This window comes from Rhopilema esculentum, chromosome 18 (genome assembly GCF_057945365.1).
Source record: "Rhopilema esculentum isolate cy_ngs chromosome 18, ASM5794536v1, whole genome shotgun sequence".
Taxonomy (NCBI): domain Eukaryota; kingdom Metazoa; phylum Cnidaria; class Scyphozoa; order Rhizostomeae; family Rhizostomatidae; genus Rhopilema; species Rhopilema esculentum.
The window spans coordinates 6,125,625-6,152,131 of NC_142832.1; the positions used below are offsets into that span (position 1 = coordinate 6,125,625).

The following is a 26,507-nucleotide window of genomic DNA, read 5'->3' on the forward strand; positions in this document are numbered from 1 at the left end:
AAGAACGTTATGAAAATCTCTGTATATTCAATATCAATTGAACGTATTGAGAATTGGCTGGGATATGGCCAAGTGAGCACAGGCTGTTTTCCCCATCACGCCAGGGTAGTTCAGTAGAGAAACACAATATGCTACAGGCTACATCTATGCCATGATAATTTGATAATCAACGTAGTTCAGCGTGTTGTACGTCGAGTAACAGCAAAAATTAATACAATCAAATAACGACTTTGTAAAAGAATGAAAGATAAGCACGACGTTTCGAGCATAACTTTTTGTCACCTGATCTATGTCAGTTTGCCACAGAGTCAACTGAATTTACTTCCGGTTGCTGTTTTAGGGGAATTTCAGGGTGTTTGTCGTCAACAGTAAGCAATTCTAAAACTTAGTTTTTGAAGATGTTCTGCGGGCGATGGGCCATAAATCTACACAATAAAGCTTGACGGCAGGGACTGATTTACTGCTTTTCTGCATCATTTTGTTACTATTGACTATCAAAAAATGCTTGAACCAAACCTTCTGAATCGAACCAAAATTTACCGAAAAATACTGGGGGGTATCGCACCCCCACGCCCCCGGTAAATTCATCCCTGATTCCAATGTCTGAAAATTTTGCTGAAAACTGATGGGCGAAATAATAATAAAAATTTATCCTCATTTTCTAAAGACTGAAAGAATCACGATTTCTATATCATTTGACAATACCTTACCAATTGATTGCATGGTTGCATTTCAATTAAACCAAGACAAAAGATGTGTCTGAGGCCTCGTTTACGGTATATGACCTCATATTTGATTTAATATTTGTCACGTGGCTTTATTTATGATAGTCATAAATTCTCTTCATTCCGACAGTCGACAAGAGATGATGGTACTGGTAAAAACAAACCATAAAGGTAGGTACATGTTTTGCTAAGTAAATTGAAGGTTGTTGTCAGTAATTTTGTGATTTGAAGCAATTTTTGCTGTCAGAAACCGCAGGAATTTCCGGTCTTAGATTATCGATGACTTCATGGATAATTTTATTAGGCCACACTTTATATGATAAATGTCTACGTTAACTCATTTGCAACTGGGCAAAATCTTGTAAATGGCTCAACCTGAAAACCGAGTAAAAACAGATCCACTGTTATTATATAACTCGCGAAATTGGATTCCTATTAACTGCTTATATCACGTTTTCCATTATAAACAGCACCTGTACTGCAGCGCTTTGAGTAATGTCCGAAAATAATGAAATAGTTTTTGTTTAAGTATATGGTACTTTGTACCGTTAATTTATACAAGAAATATTAATACGCAGTCCGCTAAAATATATCGATTTCTATTATAAAGCGATTATACAGAAGCGAAAACCTAAGAAAGTTAATGAAGGTATATTCTTTCGTTTTGTCGACAATTACCTACTCCGTTTGTCAAAAAATAGTAATTTTTTCCTGAATTTTCAGCCCATACCTATGACATCATCCACATTCGAACTGTCACGGAAGTCAATGAAGTTCAACTTTTATTGATAAGTTGAGTTTTCTTTGAACTTCTCGTGAGAAAATTTTTTATCATGAATGATGATGCTTCTGATCCCTCAAACGGAACCCCTCAAACACATATGATAAAAAACCATCTAATATTTTGATGTCGTTGAGAAATTTGACAGAAGATGCAAATGTTCGAAATGAGTCATGAAATTTTCTAAGAATGTAAGCAATAAAGAAGCTTAGGGGACCACAGGTTTACTTCTGTTTTTCCTTCACTGAAGATTCTTTGTAGACCAGTTTCAGTAGACCATGCTCTCGTGCAGCTTTATGATGCACCATACATTTTATGTGGAACAATATCATAAGATTCCCTGAGCTTTCAGGATTTAAAGCAACTCGGCACTTTTATGGTATTTTTATATAGATGTTGTATCATCGCATTGGACTGGCTTTGTCCCTCTGGTTTCTAAATGTTATATACACCCCTAGCAGGAGCTGTACAACAATATCCCACTATAGCCAACTACTTTTCACATGCAGTTTCAAACTTGGTAATGGTGTAATTAGGTGAACCTCAAGTTAGGATTGGCTATCTAACAACATAGATTATCAAGATCTATCAAGTTAATTAACAAATATGTAGACAGACAATCTTCCAAACTTTGATTTTCTAATTTTCTCTAAGATCTATGATTTTGAAAAATGAGAAATGAATTCTTGTTTGGAGACTTTTTTGTTAATTTAAAAAGTTCACAAATTTTAAGAAAATACAGCAATTCAACTTACATCCTCAATTTGAAAAATTCTTAAAATATTTTTTACAACAGTTTTGACCTGTGATTCAGATTGAGAACAAGAGTTTTAGTTTACTTGGAAGTTTTAATTATGTTACCCGAAATGATTTTGGCTGTCAAATCCCTAACAAGTTGTCAAACTTCAATTCTCGGTAAAATTTAAAATACATGCACAAGCAATATGAAAAATTTTATCTGGTCTAAAATTATAATGATAAAACCAAATCTGAGCTTAGAAGAGTTGTACAAGGAAGTTTGGAGAAATTTACAAAACATGGCCATACATTGAGTTGGTATGTCCTTAAACAGAATCATAAGAATCTTCACAATGAATAAAAGTGAATAAAATTATTTAAGATGAGCTATGTGAAATACCAGTACTGTAATTCCTCAAATAAGCCCTTTGTGGCTTATTTCACACAAAGAATTGGGTTAGGGGTTTATTTAACACAGTCAAATATATTACTAGGGTAAAATTTACTACTCTACTTGAGTTTGGTCAGTATGCCTAAAAATGCAGATATAATGGGATAGACCTATTGCTGTAAAGACAGTAGTAGCCTCTGTTTCTTTTTAGCCTTGCAAAAAACAGCAACTGTTGCATTTTGACAATGATGCCACCAGTTTTTAAAAACTGGGCCTATTGAAAAATGTGAATGAGTTCCTTGTTTACTGCTTTTAATTTTCTTGGCAATCAATGCCTTCTTACTTTGTCTAATCTACTTTATATATGTCTGTGTTTGGTTAGGTTTTGTCTCTTGTGGTGATATTGAGGTCAATTAATAATGTCTAAGACAAGTGACAAATAAATGAATTGTTTTAATGAGATTTCTGTCATATATCAGGCATTCCTTATCAAACACTTACTGACTATTTCATCAGACCTTTTTATGCTTCAGGCATATTTCTATGACATTTGCTACCATGAGATCCATTTCCATCTCAATGTTCCTTACACACGTTTTTATATAAGAATATAGTCTTTAAGAATTTTAAGACTTAAAATCACTGAAATTTAAGAATAACACAAGAATAATCGAAAGCTCAAGCCTAATCAAAAATTAAATTTTTTGTTCATTTGAGTTTGTTTCAGCAGAGCCTGCACCACCAGGGGAGCCGGGGTAGCCATCACCCCCCCCCCCCCCACTTTTTGCAAAGCAAGTAGTTTTAAAGCTGCAGTAAAAGGGGTAAAAAGCCTTGGGCCCCCTCCACTTTCAAATTCGTGACACGGGCCATATGCATTAAAGCAACCCCCGACCAGGCTATACCTTGCTTAAGAATAATTTACGCATAATCTTAGGCATAATCAATATCTTAAAAATTTAAGAATATTGAGGCTCAATAAAAAATTAAGTATTCTTATAAAAATGTGTGTGTTGTGGTAAACTAAGGCTTGACTCTAAGTCATCATCCTTCAAATTCGCCGATCTCTACTCTGTATAATGAAGTGGCGGAAATTATGGGGATTTGGGAGCCAACATTTCCATTGGATTCTTCTGAATAAAAGTTAATTTAAAACGTATTTCTCACTGACGAAAACAAAATAAATGCATAAAATTTTCGTATGACTTGTCAAAAGTGTAATTGGTCGACCTCTTGTATCATCAATTGTCTTAGATGAGATATCGATCTAGATATCAAAAATCATAAATGGATTGTTCTTCTTGCTACTTAATTATAGCGTGGTCAGCGAAGATTTCTAGAGAGTCCCGTCAAAAAATCAACTTTTTTTATCATAATGTGCAGTTTCTTTAAATGTTTTCTTTCGGATAATCGTAGGCCTGCCCCCCCCAAATGAAAGCCTGAATTTCCGCCACTGGTATAATGCCTATCCTAAAATTCTTTGCAAAGAGTTGTTGAAACACCACAATTACCTTCAGAAGTTAACAACCTGAGGATAAGCCTACTACTCAAAGTTTAACTCCTCCTAAACCATCCCCCGCCTGCTGCCCCTCTGCAAAATTGATTCTTTCATTAGAAATGTTAATCCTTCCAATCTTAGTTAGATTGTCACTGACAATCTCGCAGATTTGATATTAATCCTCCCTATTGTGATGTGTGACAGATCGTAACGGTAGAGCGTTGAGAAAAGAGAACACCACTTTCTGCTGTATTCAAATCAAAATCCCATTCTCCTCTTATTTCCAATCTCTCGATTTATATACCTCTATTAATTATAATTGACATATCACGTGATTACAGTTTACAATGTGATTGGTCCTGTTACATCCTACTCCCCCTTAGCAAAAAAAAATTTTGTAAGAAAATTTTTTTTTTTTTATTACGAAATAGAGAAGGCTACTAATGACAAGGAATAAGAAAATTAATATAGATATATATAAATTGTACAATTACGATACTGACGTGTCCTTGAATGTTCATGATTCAAAATTTTTTTTGTTTTGTTTTTATTTTTTTATTCTAATTACGACATACACGATTGAATAACTCTTGGTTAAGGGTGAGAATGTAAGTTCCTGTTTTATCGCTGCCAGCTCGGCTGGACTTGTACGGTAAGGCAGTCGATAGACTGGCCTGGCCTCTCCTGTATCGATATTACGCTGGAAACCCTTAATCGTAGAGAGAGGCGTGTCTGGTAAATAAAACACCTGAGGATATTTCCTAATAAGTGCGCGAAATTTGGAAATAATATCTGGAGGCACATGAGAATAAGCTGCTGTATTTAAGTCCAGAGCCTCCACAAGTTTAAGATAATATTCCTCTGAAAATACGTCTATATTACTCATTGATTCAGGGGGTAAGGCGTGGTCTGGCTCGCGCGGCGAGTTCTCCAAAAATTGGGATAAAATAGACGAGTCGTTGCCAGTTTGATTGTTGTTAGATCTGTTTTGTGTAGGCCGTACATTTATCGAAAACTCAGTCTTGTCTACGTTATTTGGCGTATGTGTTGTCGAAACTACAGGGTAGACGTTTGGTAAATCACAGTGTACAGCAAAAGAATGCCATATATCTGCTAGATTAGCGGCAGTGAAATCGGCAGCGTCTTTGTGAATGATGTCTGTTTCAGCTGACTGTGCATGTACTGAGCCTAACAGTGCGTTAAAAGGAAGTGTGAACTTGACCTGAGTTGACCTGACAACAAGTTGCGTAAAATAAACTTCGTCTGGAGGGAAACTGTCAACACTATGTTGGTCATGGTGTACATCACTACAAACCGTGAGAACAGGGGGTCCTAAATGTGGCTTAGGAGGGCGGGTCGGAGAAAAAAATGCAGCGACATCAAACCCGGGAGAAATAACACTAGTAACATGCGAAAGGCAAATGGGACCACTAAGAACAGTTACCCCAGGGGCTATGGTACTCCCTTCCAACCAAAGTGGGGCGGAAAACAGGGAAGAACCAACGAGAGAAGCGGCAATGACTAAACATACCGAAATAAGGTTAAACCCCTTGGCAAGCTGGATAGGTGAAATAGGCCTATCTGGGGTAGGAATAGCAGTAACCAAACACGAAACTGGGCTAGTAGGCGACCATAAGAGAGAGCTTAATGAGGGAAACGCAGTAAGAGGATTAGTATTACTACAACGAACTGTGAACTTCATTGTATCATGCCCAAAATATACCGTACGTGCATATGAATCAATCTGTGCGTTTGTAGCACTTAAATGGTTTTGACCAAAAAGAATTGGCCACGATAAATTAGGCACTACGAGCATGGAAAATGTTGAGGTGATTCCCGAGTCCCATACAATAGGTACCTGCATAATTCCAACTGCTTGTAGCTGAGACGAAGGACAAGCAGCTGAAACAACGATGGGATGTTCCAACTTAGTAAAAGTGAGTGTGGGGCAGTTACGAGCTACTGTTTTAGCCTGGTTTTCACTCACTAATGAAATGGAACATCCCGTGTCCAAAGGCAGAGGGAGGGACACGCCTGCGGACGAGACTTTCGTCCACAAAATATGTTTCCCAGCAAGATCGGCCAACGAAACACTAGATCCTAAGGCCGAAGGTAATGATGAAATGGCAGGGAGGCCAAAAAGATGATCTTGCTGTTGATCAGGGGTCCTAGGCGTAGGCGACTGAGGTAAAACAGCCTCAACATGTTCCATGCGTACAGATAAAGAATCTAATTTATCACTGATAGCCTGTAAAACATTATGATCTTGCTTTTCAAAAGGTTCTACGCTACATGAATTAACCTGTGCTTGAGAAACAGAGGGATGTCTGATACGACGTCTAGTACTATCAAAATTTGTCTTAGTTAACGAATGGCGTATAGCCTTGCAACGGTATTTCTCGCATACACTACATTTGTGCAATAACCCTTTCGAGCATCGATTGTTTGCTCGTTCACAATAAGAACGTGAAAATTTATTGAACTGAATACAAATTCGTTCACCTGAAATTCGGCGAGGTTCTTGACGCTCGTTCTTCGAAGGAAAAGGTGATGCTGGCATCGCAATAGCATCCTTGGGTTTCCAAGACTGAAGTTTGGGTCCTTCCGGATATGATGGCAGAAATCGGGCTTCGATTCTTTTGGCGGCTTCCACCAGGGCAGCGAGGGTGTCAAAATGGAAATCTCGGCTGAGGATATCCTTAGAAAGGTCCGGTCGTAGCTTGAGGACAAACGCATGTATTAATTCGGTATCATTTCCAGGGCTGGGACGATGGATTCCGGGAATCAATTTTTCCAGAGCATGTTGGGTTTCCGTGAAACGGTGAGAGAAATCGGCAACAGATTCTGTTCGATGCTGCTGTATCGAATAATACTGAGACAGAAGGGTCTGAATCTGCTGATCTTTCGGAATCCCTCGTTGTGCTGCAAGTGAGCGGAGGCAGTGATTAAACCAATCGAGATGATCTTCATCTTTTGCATCAAAGGGTGGGGCGTGCACCTTATCATCGTCCATTGAACATAAAATGTCGTAGGCTCGCGCATCTTGAAAGCATTGCTGCTTGACATAAGTGAGCCATAAGCGGGGTGGGACATCGGAGGACGTCAAAACATTTTGCATTTGCTGGAGAAATCGGTCCAGTGGCTCAGCTCCCGTAAACTTCGGCAGTTGTAAATTCGGTAGCTTAGAAGCATTTGGGTGTCTCGCGGTGTGGGTGGAGAGTTGTGCAACAGTGGCAGAAAGCTCTTGAAGCTGTTGCGCTGTAGACTCCGAGGCATGTTTCTGGGCCTGTTGTTGGCTTTTAACAACTTCAGCAAGCCCATGTATGAGGCCTAACGTCTCTTCGTGCGACATTTATCGGGCTCGAGGCATATGTAAAAAACCGGGTCCTTCACCAGTTGTGACAGATCGTAACGGTAGAGCGTTGAGAAAAGAGAACACCACTTTCTGCTGTATTCAAATCAAAATCCCATTCTCCTCTTATTTCCAATCTCTCGATTTATATACCTCTATTAATTATAATTGACATATCACGTGATTACAGTTTACAATGTGATTGGTCCTGTTACAGATGCGGGGAGGGGGAGGGGACACAAATGTAGTGATAACAGTATATAACAATACTTCGTCACTGTTTCTCTAAGCTTTTTACCTAAGAAAGCCTATATATTTATGTAATGTCGTGTTCAAGTACAAACTAGCTGCAGTGCAGCTGACATTGGGGACGTATGCAGCTCCTGGGAAGTGAGAATACTGGTTTTTTAGGGCCGTCAATCAAGGGGGTGCTTAGGGGGTGCTCAGATCCCATTTGCTCACAATTTGGGCGAGCCTACCTTTATTTGCTGACAAGTCTAAAGATTTGCAGATGAAGTACCACAAGATGGCACAAGATCGGGAATTATTCAATTCAATTTCATTAATTCGCTGTCAGCGACTCCTTTTTTAATAAGCTTTGATTTTACTTCAACCAAACTCGACTACGGGTCTCTGTAGATACTCATTTGCATGATGGGAGGAAATTGTACTTACCTTGTGTCTTTAGTTACCCAATGGTCTGAAATCAATAACTTAATCATTTGAAACCTCGTGGATAAAAGACTTTCTTTTCGTCAATAAGAAATTCAGTCAAGAGTCACAGAGACTATTAGGAGAGGTAATGTGGATTTGGAGGTGAATTGAAGACCTTTTGTTGTGAGTTCATGCAACCCAAGATGTGGTTGATATCTTATCCTGTCTTCACACCCATATTTGATAATGGAATGGAGATCTATTTCGCTTGTGTGGCTGTTTCGCAATCGGCACAGGTATTTTTTAATGATAAAAATTTTCCAAAGAAACTCCTTGCCCGATAAGAACTGAAAAGAAGAAAAGTGAATGATAGAGCACATTTTGCCATGCTGCATTCTGTTTCAAGGGGTACACACTGCAACTAAACATTTAGGTGTAAAATTGATTTTAGTGCAATCAATGGTTTTCTGTGAATGTCAGTGAGAAACACAACTCATGGGACAAGTCCTATATGTGCAAACTTTCATATCTCTTAAAACTGCTTTAAATGTTCAGCCTTAAAGAAATTTGCATAATGTGATTGTCCATGTTTAAATACAAGTTGCTAATAATAATAATAATGTTGATACTCTTTTAAGAATAATTTCCCATTTTATCACGACTCGTGCTTTGAAGGAAAATATGGATGTTGAATTTGCAATACATAAATGATCATAGATCTGAAATTTCTCACAACCGGGCCTTGAAAATCACTTCTTGTCAGTTACTAATCTTGAAAGGTTGGTAAGCAAATTCAGTGATATGTAAATGAAATGGGCAAATGTTGGACCATGCGGTTACAGGAACGCTGTCTTATAATTGTTGCAGTTGTTAACTGCATGGGTGTAAACTACTGGAGAGAACAGTTAGCCGCGGTTTTGTCGTCTCAACCCAAACATATTAACAAGGTTGAGTCAGACAGACCTCTAACAGCGTAATATGCGGAACGGAGGATGCAGAAAAAATTGTTTCGGATCCATGCCACGAAGAAAATGCTCAAATTTTGGTTCTGAAAGGCTTCAGCACTCCATGTGATTTTGTACTGTCGAGTATGAATTTTATTTTTAAATTTATATTTCAATATATGACCTAAGAGATGACGTCAAAAATCACATTTATATGATTTTCTATTCGGATATTTAACTAGAAAATGAACACCATTATCCACTTCTAAATATCCAATGAAATCTGACCAGGAACTGCATAAAGGGGGGGGGCTATGGGGTCTTTAAGCCCCCAATAATTTCCATAATGATTTAAATCCATACAAAATTCGCCCTGCTCTTGGTTTTTAGCATGTTTCGCACCCCAAAAAGTTTTAGCCCCTCAGTCTGTAATATGCTCTGCGGTCGTTGAATCTGACACAAATTGGCTTAGCAAATGATATAAATTTTACTGACAAACTATTTTTGCTTGGTTGATTAAGCTTAAAATCACGGTCCAAACTACAGTGTTTTGATAGGAAAAGAACTTCTACTCATTCGGAACCTATTCAAACTTGTATCAGGTTCTATTAATTGTTGCAGTTTAGAGTTATTTCGTTGTAATATTTTGCAGTATATTGTGAAAAATCGAATATTCATTCATGGTGGTATCTTTGGCCCATTAAAAGAATAGAAAACAGCATTTTGAATACATAAAATACTTTCATGTGGATGAGCTCATGTTGTCTAGTTAACAACGCTAATTCTGTGTTATAATATGCAGCTTAATAATAATAATAGTAATAATAATGATACCTTTTTACTGTTAGTTCGACTGTTAGCAATTTAAGAGATTGCATTATGGAAGTCATTGACTGCAAGCGTTACAGGCGCATTGATTTTCGAAATACCAATCTTTCATAAGAATTTTGAATTTACTTGCATTTTTGAATGATTTTATTTCATTTGGAAGAGAATTCCGAATCTTTGGACCCAAAAAGCTAATAGATTTTATACAGTACCATACCGCAAGCGCTGACATGTTCCCAGAGGTGGTTTAACACTCTAAATTAAAATGTTATTATAAAAAAGCTGTAGTCCAAAGCTGTCAGGGATGGTTGTAACCCCGAGAATTTCGAGCTCCCAAGCTCTCACATCTCTTAGGGCCTGTTTATTAACATATCCCACCTTTCAGCCTATATGCTAGCATATGGGATGAAATCATTGCTTGTCAACATATAAACATTGATTTTGCTCATATAAACAGGCCCTCGCATTAATTTTATTAAAGACTTTCCTTAAGTTTCTTGTTTGTGATAGTTGCTTTTATCAATATTAAGGAGCCCTTGTACTATTTGCAAACATACTGGAGTAGTTGATTTTCCCGTGAATTAGAAAACCTTTGTTTCTAAACCAACATTTAAATAATTAGTAAGAAATTTCTAGAAACGTTCTCTTATGTTAAACTGCGAAATACCAAATTGGTGGCGGAAATCACAAAGTGCAATTATTTTGCCTCAAATCAAAAATCGTTTGGGCTACAGGTAGCCAGGAAATGGGCAATGAATAAAAACTCCCAAATTTCACGCTAATTTGTAATTTAAAGAACACTTTGTCGTTTTTCCATGTTTTCTAGTCCGGATTTTATACATTGAAAGAGAAGCAGATTAATAAAGACTTGTGTTTTTGCATCTCTCGCTTATCATTTCAGATGCCATGTTGCTTATTATTGTTGCTTGAGTTTTGATATTTTGGTAATCTTTCAGATTATCCTGGCCTAAAGGCATTTCTTGCTGATATGACTGTGTGAAGGAACAATAGCATGCGATAAGAACTGAATGAAATTTGGAACAGAGGCCATGACCACGGAAAGGAACTATTTTCGTTAACACCTGTACACCACGTTGCGAAAGCTGCATATCAGATTCAAGCGCTCTGTACTTAAGACTGAGTAAAAAGTTTAACTCTTCGCCTGCAATTCATGAAACAAGCTGGCTTTAAGTTTAACTGAGACGATAAACATCAGAGGTCGATAACCGCTGCTTTGGTTGTTGCTTGTGGCAAACGCGTCTTCTGAAGTTATAGCAATCGATTGATGACGAAGATGTCTGTTTACGTGAAGGACTGGCACAGAAAGGGTGAGTTATCTCAACGTGTAATTAAATTTGATAGGAAGTACGATAGAACATGTCTGGTAATAGGTGGGGTGCGGGTAGGGACCGCGAAATTTCTACAATAGTTAATTGAATGGTAACAGAAGTGAACGAAGTAAGGTCGCAGCAATGTGTCTAAAATACCGATAGTCGAAACTTTATTAAGGTGCAATCGCCTATCCCCCCTCCCCAAACTATATCTACACTAACCTTGACTGATCTACTAGGGCTGGCAGTTACCTTTCGAGATTTGGGGAGGGGGTTGCTGCCAAACTTACAAAAGGATAAACAAATGATAATTGATACGTCGTTGAAATGGAAGACCCAATAGCAATATAGAAAATGTCAGACAAACTCCATCCCGCCCCCATTGTCGGGCCTGTTTATTGAGATTCAAATCTGATGTTGATCGTGTTAGAAAATTAAGTGCTGTTTTTATTGAATTAGAAAGCAATGGGAATAAAGCGATAATGAGAGTATGAATCTGTTTTGCATATATTATGGACACGAAACAGGTGCAAGGTTGATGGCTTCCTTTAAAGATTTATATAAAGGTCTTAAGATTTGGTTGGAATACAAGAGATTTAAGTTGCTGATATTCACACAAATCCTAGTTGCCCAAACACACTCCCATTCATTATGTTCTTGTTTTCGTGCGAAAATTCAGTGTTGATATCACTGTTATTTTGTAACTCGTGTCTCAACAACACCTATTTTATCAAGCACAGATTATCAGCATGTTATTTGTAACAACTTTGAAAATCTGTTTTCTTTTTCATTTTAGTTCTTAACGAACGATCTTTTCTCATCAAGAATTAGTCATTTGAAACTTCGTAACAACATTGGTTTTCGCACAAGATTTGATTGGTAAGTTTGGGCTTTGTGTTAAGCCTTGTATAATTAACGAAACTCTTATATCATTTTGACAACACTAAGGCCTTTCATTAGAACGGTGACTCCAGATTTTAAAGAAAAAAGGTTTCAACTCTTTCAACGAAGTCTTCGTCCTGGAAGAGCATGAAGAATCTTTGAAGAATTGCCGCTCCACCGTCACTCTATGAGCGGGCACCTCCCCGTTAAAGACAATTGCATAAGATCGAGAAATGATTTTACTCCTGTATTTCTTATTTGCGGACACCTTACAACGAATACCCCTATTCAACGGACACATCCTTACGATAGACAGCTGCCTACAACGGGCATCTGCTTACAGCGGACACTTTGCAATCAGGGGCGGACACTTGGTCAAATATTGGGGGAGGGCAAGCCTATTGTTTTAATAAGATGACGTCACATTTCCCATTGTTTTAGAAAAAAACCATTATCCTCTAGAGTATTTGAGGCGGTCGGCCCCCCTCGCCCCCCCCTCCCCCCAGTTGTCCGCCACTGCAACAGACTACTTCTTACAGCAGACACCTCCTTACAACGGATATCTCCCCGCAACCGACCGTATCTGTATATGGGAGTTAAATTTTCAGAGGACCATAAATCAGAGACATTGGAACCGGGAGCACCAGGGGCTCTTTTTCTAAGACTGTGCCTCTTCCTACCTGTGCCCCTCAAAGTTTGAAATGCTTCCGATATCTTTGCATAATTCTGTCACTAAATTTGCGGAGGCCCTTTAAGGAGGCTCCTAGTTGTTTCAAAGCCCCAATAGTCCACTCGTAGCATTCACATTTGCAGCTGAGTCATGAAAGAACAGTGATGAAAGGCCTTTGAGATCACTTCTCTGTTTGTTGTTATTCAATATCTACGCTTGTGAAACGTGATATTTCATTAGCTTCTTATCGTATTGATTCAAACAAAACTCAAGACAAAATCGTATTTTTATTTGATGTTGAATTTAGTGCTAACCATGGGAATAAATTTGTAGGTGAAAATCTTCTTGATTTTCAAATCTCATTAATTTTGTCTGTTGGATTTATGGATCCCTTTTAATTCAAAACACAGCTTGTTTGCTCGGTTGCTAGGCCTGTTCGAGAGCTTAGTTTAGTTCATCCAGCTTAACGGTTTGTGGTATGAAATGAAAAGAAGAGCGTGCGAACGAAGGTTTTTGTCTAGGAAATTTGGCGATGAATCGTATTATTGATAATACAACCACAGATTTTGTTGGCTTTAGGGAGCCTGGCTAGAAAACCTGTAGCTACAGCATAATATGAAACGACAATACCATTTCAAGCGTATTTGATAATCTATACAGGTATTTCGTTATTATCATAGTCAAAGTTCCTAAACAGCTTTTCAACTCACTGTCGAATCAAATAGCTGCCATTGGATTAACCTTCTAAGTGAAAATTATAATTAAGTCTTACTTAATGAGTTCTTTTCAAGCTTAAACCAATGTTACGATATCGAGTTTTCATGAAATCCAGGTAGTTGTGAAAAAATAAACCTGATTTATGTTTTGAAAAATGGATTTGCAAGCAATATGTTTGCTAGCTGATTTGCGTAAATATTATGAGAATCCATGTCAGATTTTTTGAAAAAATCGACTTATGCAAACTTACATGGATATGCAAGATTAGTCAACTAGAAAAGCCTTTTTGGCATTTGTTTACTGATGCACTGTAATCAACTTGTTGAACGCTAATCTGAAGTTGTTGGTTTATAGCGGAAAGTTTGATTTTTTCGCTTCAAATTGGATGAAGTTTTATAAATTCTTGGCAAATTTTTGATAGATATGATGCCTAACTTAAGATTTAGTGTATATAAAATGAATTAATAAGATGACGTACTTGGTGGATAATAACAATTTGAATTGAATCAGACTTCTGCGCAGTTCTTTTGTTTACTTTTTGTTTTTTTGTTACTTTTTTTGTTTTTCATTTTGTTTTTTGTTGGTTACCATTCGCTTTTTGAAGAACTGCTACGTAATGGCCTTTTAGTACTATCTTTTCTAAATCATTACTATTTTGTACTTATAAATGCCTTTTAAAGACAATGATTCATGATAAAAGAAGACACACATAAAACTTGCTGAAAACTACCAGGGAATTACTGACTTATAAGTTTAGAGTCTTACGATAAACACCTATGATTGGCCTATTTATTGTATCGAGGGTTACACTTAAATTAATGTTGTATTGAAATTTCAAGCTCCAAACTTTTTTTCGATTTTCCTCGCACCTTTGAAAAGCTGTTTTGATCATTGTACATACTCTGCAAAGATTTGCAAAAATCCCCTTTGTTTTGTCTATTTTTATTGTTTACAAAATCAAATTGATACAAATGATTAACAAGTCTAAATCGTTGTCAATGGGTACATTGATATTGTTATTCTTCTGCAAATCTAAAAATGTTTCTGCGTGAGAAACTTCGGAGCTTTCACATCGAGAATGTAAAGTGTTCATTCTGAGAGTAAGTTTAAATTAAACTCTGTAAGTTATTTTTTTAACTTTTCTTGCTAGACTGTAGATTTATGTTATCCTCGCTGTTATGTCAAAACTGCTTTGAAAACCCTATCAGCCTTTAAAGTTGTCTTTATTGCGCCATAAATCCAACAAAACATGGCTCCCTTTTTATGCATATATACTCTAATAACTATTCCTTTAAGCTATTTTTTTCTTGCTAGGCTTTTTCTCTGTATTCATACAGTTATTGACAACTTAAAGTTTGACGCTAACCCTGCAGTTCAAAGCTCTGAATTTCATGTTGCGAGCGAGCTGAATCATCCCATACTGGAGGCTCGTTTTTCTGTCTACCTTCGAACGCTGCACAATTTTTTGGACGTTATGTTGCTAGATTGTCTTGCAGTCAATTTCTATTGATTTTTCTGCTATGCGAAGGTGATTTTCTTCACAATCATGAAAAGAAACTTCTGGCTAAAAACGATGCAGTCAAACGTTTCTGAGGCTCTAATTTTGCAGTGGCAACCTAAAATCATTATGTCTTTCTATTAACAGTTGCAATGAATTATTTACTGGTTTCAGTAGCCCATCTTTAAGCCAAAGTCTGTTGAAACCGTATTATGCAAATAAGTTTAGACTGCCAAGTTATTCAAAGCCTTTTTGCAGGTTTCCTCTCAACAAAGACATCTGCCTCACGGAGACGACAAATAACTGATCATAAATATGAAGACAGGCGAGAAAGTACAAGTAGCTGATGAAAAACAGTCGCAGACAACACCCATTGCGTCGACACTGCATGAAAGCATCATCGGTATGAAAGAGAGCTTTATTTTACTGTCCGAGTCACTAGCCGAGGAGCTCAACATGTCAAAGAGCTTCCTAGTAACGTTTAAGGTTGGGCTACTGCTGCAATATTTTGCTGTCTCCCTTCTATTGTTGAGTACAGCTAGTCGTGCGTGGTTCGTTAACGGAAATATTAGCTGTCTGGGGCATTCACAGCAACAGATCAACGGAACTGAGAGATTGGTTATCGAAAGTCTGTGCAGGAATCCAGCATATCGGGACCGATTTTCAGCGTTATTTTTGTGCTTGGAGATTCCAGTTTTACTACTACTGCTTTTGAGAGTGTTAGTCGATGAAAGAAATCACGGATGGAAATTTAACTGGAATTTGCATTTTAATTTCGATGATTGGACGATTTACTTCATCACAACTCTTCCGAGGATACTGGTTTATATAATTCTTCCACTGCAATCGGCACTAAGTACTAATGCATCCCATAGCACGTTATATGCCGTATTCCGCTCGCCTTTCACGTTTATACTCGGTTTATTGGTTCGATTGATCGTTTTCCCAGTCGCTTTATTTTTCCCGTATCCAATGAAGGATTTTGTGGAGGTGAATCTAAGTCAAATTGCCAAGAGTCTTAGCGATTTGGTGCCTAAAATTGAACAAATGAGCCTAACAGGGAAGATAGATTGCTTTCAATTATGTCAAGCTAGCTTCGATGGCACCTGGTGCTTTTTCGTGTGCTTCTTGCTTGTTAACTTCAGCATTGTATTTTGGGTATTAAATATCCCGATTTTGAATGAAGAACCCCGTAGAGGCGAGAGCAGGGCACAGTACTCAGATAGCGTCGAATTCATCAGAATTTCGGAAGTCAGTGAAGATTTTTCCTTTGAGGAAGATGACTGTCGTGTGTCAGCTACGCCTGAAAAAGCTGCCAACGATTTAATCGTTGCTGAATCGTGTGCGATACCTTCAAATGTTGTTCATTTAGACACTGGCGAAATAGAAGATGCTAAATCTATAACCACTGAACCGGATTTAGACGAGTCTGTTGCGGTCGGATCAGTCGAAAATGAATCGGATAAAACAGTTGTGTCGGACATAAATGAATCAGTTGCGGTAGTGCCAGAATCTGACGATGTGAAAAGGTCAGATTTCGCGGCCATAAAATCTTCAGTGATTTTGGATTCTGAGGAAAAAACTGAAGAGCTTAAAGAAAAGGTTTATCTTACTAAGTATACCCAAACCACAATACAACATGTTAGCAAAGGCTGTCAAACTTTTGTGCCTATTCATCTTTATAAAAAGATCAATAAAAAGACCCAAGTATCACCAATCTTGGTCCATGCGCAGACTAATACGGAAAGCGACAAAAAAGCAGATACAAGTGTCTTAAGAAAAGCTGTAAAATTAGTCGGCGAGGAACAAGATCGAAGCGAGGCTAGTGAACTATCTGAGACAGAGAATGTAAAAAATGGCGTGAATTCTTTAGAAACTATCCATAAACATGGGAAGATTTTTCATGTTTCTGAAGTTAAAGATAGTGATGCTGCAGAAAAAACTGAAACAAAATTGATAATTGGAGAATCTTGTGAAAAAGAAGACAAGTCATCGGGTAACGGTGTGTCAGTGATTGAAAATGGTTATAGCGCTAAAGAGGGTAATACGAACGGTAAATTTGGTTATGCAGAGTTGAGTTTGATTCCAAAAACATTGGATTTCGAGAAGCGTGTTATCAGAGAGAACCAAATACAGCGGATTAACGTAGATGAATTTTTAGGCCATTTAAAATCGGAGGATGATCGTGATGTTATTTTTGTTGACAAGGAGTTGTTGTTAAACACATTCAGAGATTTGGTGACCGTTTCAAAAGTCAAAGAATCCGAAGAAGCTGTTTGTCCGAAAACAAACGAACTACTTAAAAAGTGCGTCTGCTCTGTTCATAAGCTTATGAAATCGCTACCAGTGCAAGATGGCCAGCCGACAGACGAATTCGATGGCCTAAAAATGGAAACTGAAGATGACAATTACAGTGACGATGAATCATTCTTCAATGGCTTCCGCTTATGAAATGGCTCTTTTCCTGGAATTTTAAAAAGGGTATGTAACATTTCTTTTTCTTAGAATTTCTCCTTCGATGGCTTTTTCGAACGTTTAAGTTTCGTCTCATAAACTTATTCTTGGTAGAAACGACGCAATGTATTTTAAAGATTCCTTTCATTTCTTAGCGAAGAGCATGTACAAAAGGTCTAGGCAATTTTCTTTAATGTCACTGACTTCCGAATATAGTTACGGGCAATGAGATCATCGATGTAGTGTTGTTGAAGGATGCTAACTACATCTAGATCAAGTGCTTTCTACTTGAGACAATCTACGAACCTTCCAAATAAATTGCTTTTTACGTCACGCAACGACATATTTATATAGTGGTAGCTGCTGGCACTTCGACGCTGCTTACGTCTGGTACAGTGGCTGCGAACGTCTCATGTGACAAGCTATGTTTTTGACAGCTACACCTGAAACAGCACAGACACTAGTGCTGGTCCTGCAACACTCGGAACAAAAAAGCTTTGTTGCTGTCCCGCTTAAAAAACCCAAACTGCTATTTTCTTTCCATCAACAGTAAATTTCACCTTTTGCTGAGACGTAAAAGCCCTAGTCGAATGAGAACAGATTGTGTTATCCTGTACTGAAGCAAATTTCTGAATTGAACAAAACAACTTAAATTTGTTGAAGTTTCGGTTTTTCCATCAAACACAATCTTCTACAGGGTATAGACGTTGGATAATATGGTAATTATGGCGGTAACTATACACCTCTTGACATAATCAGCAATCCAACGTGGTTTAAAAGAGTTAGGTTCTTTTTACAATAACAATAATCCTATTCTTGTTGTAAGAGTAAAGTAATATACTTTTAGTCATAAAATGGATGCTGTCCTTCTCAAAGCCTTAAACGAGCTTTTTCGTGCTAGCGTGTTAGCGGTAATTCCTTTGTTTAGCTAACAACAAGCAGCTTTTAACGCCGTTTTCAGGCGAAAGTTTGCTAATATTGTCTTCCATTCTGACTAATTTGCTTGAACAAGAAGAAATTTGTGTGCATTCGCGATTAATAGGAGCGCCTTGCAATTGATTTTACTAGCAGCTGCATATTTGCTTCCTCTAGTGACGTAACAAGATAGATTTTAATCACAGTTGGTGATAATTCCACACCAATGTGGTGATAAAATGGTGGCTATTTTGTTTTTTCCAATCACGTTATTTTGAAATATTCTATCTCGACTGGAATTTTGTGGTCAAACCTGCCTGCCACGGATTAAAATAAAGGCTTATCCCCGTGTATCTTTTAACTGCTTAATTTTGGAAGATACATCGGATCCCCCATCTCTACTAAAAAGCGATTCCTCGCTGTGTTTATAGTACAAATGATTTTACAAATTTAACACCACCTCCGTTTGCTTTAAAAAGCCTTCCCACTTTATTTCTAAATGTTCAGCAGACCCAAGCAAAGATTCAGTTGCATTTCATGGAACGATGAAAAGTCTCATCTCGATTTTATAAGCTATTTCATGTTTCATTCAACACTCTTAAAATAGATCTTTCAAGCTTCAAATACCTAAGCATTGTCGGAAATTTGAAACTCGAAATCCTTTTAAGATTGAGGATTATGTCGTAGACTTCTTAATTTATTCATGTGATAAAGTTACACATAGCTTTTGAAATTATTTAGCATTTGCAAAAGCACTAAATGAAAAGAAAGATAAACCACATGCAGAAAGATCTCTTTAACTCTGTTTCTGTATGCTCGAACAAACTGTAGTCACAATACGATTCATCTTTTGTGAAAAAAATTCAAATCTTTTCAGGTTCGATTTAATTGTGGTTAATTATGTAACATAAGAGGTAAATGTTGTAGAAGTTGTAGAAGTTAACTAAATTGTGTTTTAAGAGACTTTCTCTGTGTATTTAATAGCTAATGGTTTAATATTCTGCTTTCAGGAATTTCATTTTGTTGGTGAAAAGATCTCAAAAATGTTGGCATTCTGCTTGGGTTATCTCGAGTTTGTTGGAAAATATAAAAGAATTGACGGAAAGGAGGATTTCGTAGGCAGAATTTTCCGATTTCATTGTTGATGATCAAGGTTTAGAATGCTATGAAGATCTTAATTTCGCATTTAACAAATTTAATCTTTATAAACACTTTACAACACATCATTTAATAACATATACTGTTTTATTCTACATCCAGTTTAGTGTTTTGCCTTGAAAAACAGTCAACAATTCAAAAGATTTAATTCCTAGTACTCCTTATTGCGAAATATAGGTGCCAAAATGACCCTTGTTCTCGCTTTCTTTTATTTCAGCCAATTTATGTATTCATTTGCTTAAAATTATTAGTTTATTTGAAAATGGTGCTAATAATCTTTAGAATACCAAATTATTAAAATGTTCATCTTTCTCTTAGGTTTTAGAACTAATTAATTGTTTACCCGCGATACAAATTATATATTGTTTATAGAAACAGATTTTAGCAAAAATTTTCATGTCACTATTTTCGAATTGAGTGAACTTCTATTTTATTTTTTTAAATATCATCCACGACTTTTGTTGCAAATGAAAAGTGTGTAGCAAATTCCAGCAAACCCACAATGCTGTACGACCCCGATGCCTGGAGAATAGGGGGCGGGTCGAAGTAGTGGTGTTCATTTAGGCCAGTTAATGGATATTCCAACCTCAAGTTTGCTATTTTTGCTGTTTTCTTTTAGAAAGAGTTGGACGAAAAGCTATGTTTTGAGTTGAATATTACAAAGTAGTAATCAGTTTGCTTGTTAAGTATTTACGATAGAAAAATTCAAAACCTGTCATTGCGCATTAGAAATTTTAAATAATTGGAAAGAATTAAAATCTGTAAAAAAACAGGAAAAATTACCAGAAAAGGAAGGTTTTGACTTTCCTTCCACACTGGTTCGTTACACCATCCATTGGGCAAGAAGTCTTGAGGTAGTTTTAAGAAAGATGCATTTTCACACCAAAGGTATTTTGTATTGAATGAAAAGTCTACAGTTTATACCTTGTGGATAATAAATGCTTTTGCAGGACTCCAAGATGGCTTATCCTATTTAAGTCTTTTGTCGCCCTGCGTTCTTTGGTTCACTAACGAACAACCTACCTGTGTTTATGGAAATATAGGGATCAGACTTTTTATATAGGGTTTATAAATGCTTGAAAATGTATGTGATGCTTTATCGTGAATCTAAAGGCAGTTTGAATAAAAATGGAACTGCAAAGCAACTGATTAACCAAGGCGTCTGTTTAAGAGAATTTAAGTTGTGTTTATGAATAATTGACCAAGTATTTTTACACCTGCTCAGAGTATTTGTAGATCGTCTACGAGAAAACCTGAAGTCTTTTATAGATCCTGTCTGTATGAATTGTCTGCTTGATGTATTACGATTTGATGCCAAATTGTATTGTAGGATAATGTCTAAAAACTCGTAATGATGTTTATAGTTTTGTAGGAAAAAATTTTTGAAACATTTGAAAAGATTTTGTAAGACACATATATTATAGCAAAGAGTTTAGTTTTCCTTTTAAGTGTTGCGACTGAGACAATTTTAGTACCACGCCCATATCACCACGCCCATTTGTTCGATAAGCACTGTGAATACTTCTAATGAGCTTTCCTATGAAATTGGCCCAGTAATAGGTGCAAAGCGACCGATTTTTGCATTGTCAATAGGTACGTATACCTTTTCTTTTTACTCGTCAAATATTTTTTCAGTTCTTGTCATAACAACCACAAGCTCATTTTTTGTTTTTGTTTATATTGTGTTCAACCTGTTATTAGTGAATGAATTTTGGTATTGGTTTTCAATAAGCCATAATTTGTTTTAGTAAATTAAGCATACTACATTTTATAGAACCATGTAATATGCGCATTTTGTTGTAATTTATTCATCGAGTTTAGATTAACTGACATCCTGCTTAGCAAAACGTTGTGTTTTGTATGCCTCGAAGCTTTTCACGTGACGTTATCTTATGTGAATTGACCTTGAAAAGCGAAATATTCGTATCGCGTTCGCTCAACATCGACCAGAAAACGACCAAGGGGTGATGCTGCTGCAAAGTTGGAAGGTAATGGGGGCTACCCACAAGACCACTCCCTTTTTACCTCATTCTAGTGTTATACACCAGCAGTATGTTACATAGGCAACTCTTAAATAATGATCTATCCCTATCTAGTCCTTTTTATACCAATTTTTATAAGAGTTATGTGAACCATGTTCTGACAAAAGTAGGGCCCTGGCGCCGCCACTGAAATAAAACACATTCTACTTTAAACTGGATTTTTTCGCAACCATCCTAGGTGAACACTCATTTTACACTGTCATACAAAGCATACAAGCAATGAAGTCTGTTAACAATCTTAATGTAGATTAATAAGAACGGTGACGTCGCCACGGAATGGACTGGGTTGGCGTCGCCAGTTTTCCCAGAAGTCGATTTTCTAATTTCTCGAAATCCGTTGAAAAACCTTTTTTTGGGGGGTGAGGGGGGTTGGGAGGTGGACTGATCAGATCGATTTCGATTTTTGCACTGGCAAAAAAGCCACCATTACGAAAAAAGCTATTGAGAAAGTTGCTTGCCCAAAGGTAGAAACAAGATAATTTACTATAATAGATTACGAAATAAATAAACAAATACCAAAAAGACCTTTCCAAGAGTCAGAAGGGTGTGGCGAAGAAAATTTTGTTTCGTCCACCCCAGTTTTTTTGAGCTGGCGACGCCACTGAATAAGAATGGTATCGTAAAAGCAGACATCTTGCTTCTGTTATAAAAGCTCATGACACCTAAGGTAACGATGGCAGCGTATTTTTGCTCTCCATGCTATCAAATATTGAAAATCTGGACACCTTTTTTAGTATACCTTCTTCCTAAAATGAGCTCTTCGCTGAAACGGACCTCGTCCTATAGCGAACAGTTACTATATGTTGGCAGGTAAACGCTATATAAAGGTTGCACATTTACTTTTGGAAAGGTTAGTTAAATGAAGTTTTTGGACTTTTGTAAACAATTGCAATATCACTGTTTTTTCGTAGCATTTGATTAAATCAATCGCTGTAAAAGATACCTTTACCTGAGATGCCAGTGACGGTGAAAATTCAAGTAAGGGTTGGCCTGCTCGATCGAATGCCATTGCTTTAAGAGACGTCAAACCATAGTTGGTATAGTCTTACGAGTTCACACTATATCAAATATGCTCAAACAAAAGGAACCGAGTTTTTCAAGTGAAGGAACAACAAAGCTATTGTTATTTACAATGGTCCACAGAATGCACGACGCAGCATAACCACTCTTGGGATTTCTTTTGACTTCTCAAAGTGAAGTGGAGACCGTGTGGCCTAAAACTTTTCTGGAAGCATCAAGCCTATTTATAAGCTAACAAAACGTAAGTAATCTTGCAATAATTATTTTTGCAGAAGCGGAATAATGAAATGTTTCAGGTAGTGTTACAACACATCAAAGGAAATGGGTAAGATGGTTGCAGATGTATCAGTTTCTCCGGAGATCTTTAAAGATTTCAGTTTAAAGTCGATTTGCTATATGTTTCTTGTTTGCATATTGAAACAGTATAGTTTTTTAGGATGATAAATGAACATCGCTACCGAGACCCTGAAACCGAATACAAGGAAAAAAATGCTCTTATCTTTCTTAGTAACATCTGCCGTATCTCGTTTATGTGTTCTTTCAAAGTTAGAACGTAAGCTAATTATACAATTGTCGAAAGTTGATGCATCTCTTCTCTATCTTGATTTTTTGTGTGAATAGAGTCTGATAGCAGAAGTGTTTCTGGCAATAATTTCTTAAGCGTAAGAAACTAATTAAATGGTCGACAGTCTATCTTGTTTTTAGCAGAATCTGGACTTTCATTTTCAAACTTGACAGCCTTATTTGTATCAAGATAAATTGTCTGTAATTAAGAGAAAAATCGTTTCAGCAGAGAGTAGAATATAAGTAGAAGTCTGCTCAAGAGCGTAAACGATCATGGCGAATCAATCAAAATCAACTGTGATGCGGTTTAAGATAACGTATTTTTGAAGAGTCTATATTATCAGGAAGTTTTCAACCCGATCGAGATAGAAACTGGCCTCTTTCTCGTTAGCCCCAAAAGACACTTCTTCCGGCATTTACAAAACTCTAAATTCTTGGGGTCCCAGAAACTTTTGGGGTGGATATAAAACTTATTGGGTAAAATATTTCGTCTTATGTCCAAAATCAAAAAGCTCGAATTGATTGTTAATAACAATGAAAACTTAAATTCAGTTAAACTGTATGAAGTTGAATGAGGACAAATGCCATCTTACGGTCTTTGGGAATAAAAGTAATGATATTTCTTAAAATATCGGAAGTTTCAGGATAGAAGAGAGCACGGAAGAAAAGCTGCTTTGAGTGATTCTGGACAGAACATTATGCTTTATACAGCAATTAAGGTCCATTTGCAAAAAGGCTGGGCAAAAGCTACATGCTCTCTCGAGAATCTCTTACTTTCTTGAAACTTAACAACTAAAAAGAACAATGAAGGCATTTATCTTTTCCCAGTTCAACCACTGTCCTCTTGTTTGGATGTTCTGCGATAGAACACTTAATGGTTAAATTAATCGTATTCACGAACGGGCATTGAGGATAACTTAACAAAGATACGAAATCAGATTTTGACATAATGTTACTCAGAGACAATGTGGTCCCGATCCACATCAGGAATTTACAACTGTTGATGATTGAAATTTTTAAAACAAAATGGGAGCTCAATCCTACTTTCGTGAAGGATATCTTTATTGAAAAACACAGTACTTATGGATTAAGAAGCTGCCAGAATAAAATCTTGGAAAGGAGATGAATGCAACTGTAGACTGTGTAGACTTTTCGTGGCTCAGGTCGGGTTCTTGAAAGGATAAATGAATTGTATTGTAAATGCCAAAAAATGCTGTAAAAACATTGTAAAATCTGTATATATATGATTTATACTTAATTATTTTTTATATGTTAGAAATATATGTATTCTAACATATTCCTATTTTTTTATTTCTAAACAATTTTACTTTGTAGTAGGCTTGAATTAGTTTTTATTCTGTAGCTATTTTTATACGCCTACTTTAGATAAATAGATGATAACAATAATAATAATAATGATAATAACAATAATATTTGCAATTGATGAAGTTTTAGGTTAAGAGAGATCTGATGTTGTTGGATCAGTTATGGCTAGTAATATTGGTCAATTGGTCAATGTGTCTGGAGGTCCACAGTGGCGATGTTGGCAGGGAAAAGTGCCAGGTTGGTGACCTTAACAGATAACACTCTAGTAATAGTAAAGGCTATACGAAAGTTTTTATTGGTCACTCCTTAGGGATAACTGGCTTAGATCAAAATATATTGAATCAACTGCTTTAATGGAAAATTAAAAAGCAGGTTTACATATTTCAGTGTAGTTCTAAGTAATATAGATATATTTAATATACATTTAATATTTACGAGGAAGATTAAAAGGTTAATAAAAAAGTGTCAAACATAAGATTAATTTATCTAGGTTGGTATTTGCTGCTGCAACAAGAAACGTTCTGATATGCTGACGTTTGTGAGATATTGACAACTTTCATGCATCTTTTTGCGTTTTTATAAATCATTGCTCAAATAAATGTAGAATTTCATTTTATTTCTTGGAATATTCCAACTTTTTACCACGTATTATTGAAAGTGACATTGCCTTTTTCTCATTGCAAATATGACTATCTTCAAATTTACAGATCACTTCACGAAGATTTATGTTGCCTGCTGTAGAGTTAGGCTCTAAACGTCGCAACAGTATTAAACTTTTATGTACAAAGTCAAAGTTATATCTTAGTTATATTAATCTGTACTTGTTATTCATTCGATTTACAGGACGCCTAATAACATTTATTATAAAGCCATCCATGTAAGTTGATACACAACTAAGAAGAATGTATAGAATCTTTATAAGAGGGAATATATGCTTATCTGGCAAGGGTTTCTATAGGTGCTGGAAGTTTCAAGCAAAAGTCTTTACATTAAATCTACATCAGGAAAGTCCAATTTTATGAGATACCGCTGTGGCAAAAATATTGCTGACCTGTAGCGGTGCCACGGGGGAGACTGGGGGCGTGTCCCCCCATTTCTCGTCAGGATCAATTTTTTATTTCGTCTAAATTCGATGAGAAAATGCTGGGGGAGGGGAAATGTTTTTGCAAAGTACTTTTTCCAGTGTAATGCTATGATTTTTAAACTGTCTTTACTAACCAAAAGTTAGTCGTGCGCCTTTCATTCCATGTTGGTAAGAGGACGATTTCTGGCGTAGAAAAGGGCGTAGCTTAATAATTTTTGCGGGGAAAATGCCTGGCACCGCCATCGTTGCTGATGCTGTTTTGTTTGTGCACCTTGGTTCAATGTATTTGTTATAATCTAGTTGCTTATGTATATACACAATTTAAGCTGTTCCTGTTCTTTTTTTAGCGAAAAATGGGGGGGGGCCAAGGCCCCCTTACCTCAAACCCAAGGACCATGTGTAGACTTGCAAAAGCTCTGCTAATCGTAGCTTTAGTGTACTATAACTTTTTCTACAAATTTCAGCTACATCTTTTATCAAATTTTTTTTCTTAAGAAACCTTGCCCCTAATTGTCTTTCTTCATTATTCTCTAATATATTTCAGGGAAGTCTACCAACATTGAAAAGTATTTCACATGAAGCAGATATTGCACAATCAACTGGAAACACAGAAATCTAGAAGCAGGCCTCAAATCGTTGGGTTCCTTGTGAGAGGCAAGCCTCAAATCTTTTTTTCCCTTAATCGTATTCATCCACGATATCCATTCAGTTCCTCTATTAAAGTGATTTACAATAAAAAGTTACAGTTTCTAACTTATTGAATCAAAAATACTTTGCCCTAAGAATATCAATAGAATTGCCATAAAAACTGATCCTCCATGGATTCATGCATCTAGCGGCTGTTAGCTCAAAAGGTGATTTTTAAGCCTTTTAGTCTTTGTACATGGAGAACCTTGCTGTTCCTTGTGTTGTATTTTTAAATGAGAGACCTTTTTATG

The 26,507-nt window shown here is 36.7% G+C and overlaps 1 protein-coding gene across 1 annotated transcript; it reads left to right on the plus strand.

Moving 5' to 3' along the window:
• The first annotated feature begins 738 nt into the window (after positions 1 to 738).
• LOC135680824 (uncharacterized) lies at positions 739 to 19,950 on the plus strand. The gene is made up of 5 exons (XM_065195025.2): positions 739 to 896; positions 10,865 to 11,236; positions 12,036 to 12,118; positions 15,265 to 17,487; positions 19,386 to 19,950. The coding sequence occupies exon 4, from the start codon at positions 15,322 to 15,324 to the stop codon at positions 17,455 to 17,457; it is 2,136 nt and encodes a 711-aa protein (XP_065051097.2). The 5' UTR covers positions 739 to 896; positions 10,865 to 11,236; positions 12,036 to 12,118; positions 15,265 to 15,321; the 3' UTR covers positions 17,458 to 17,487; positions 19,386 to 19,950.
• Positions 19,951 to 26,507: the final 6,557 nt, after the last annotated feature.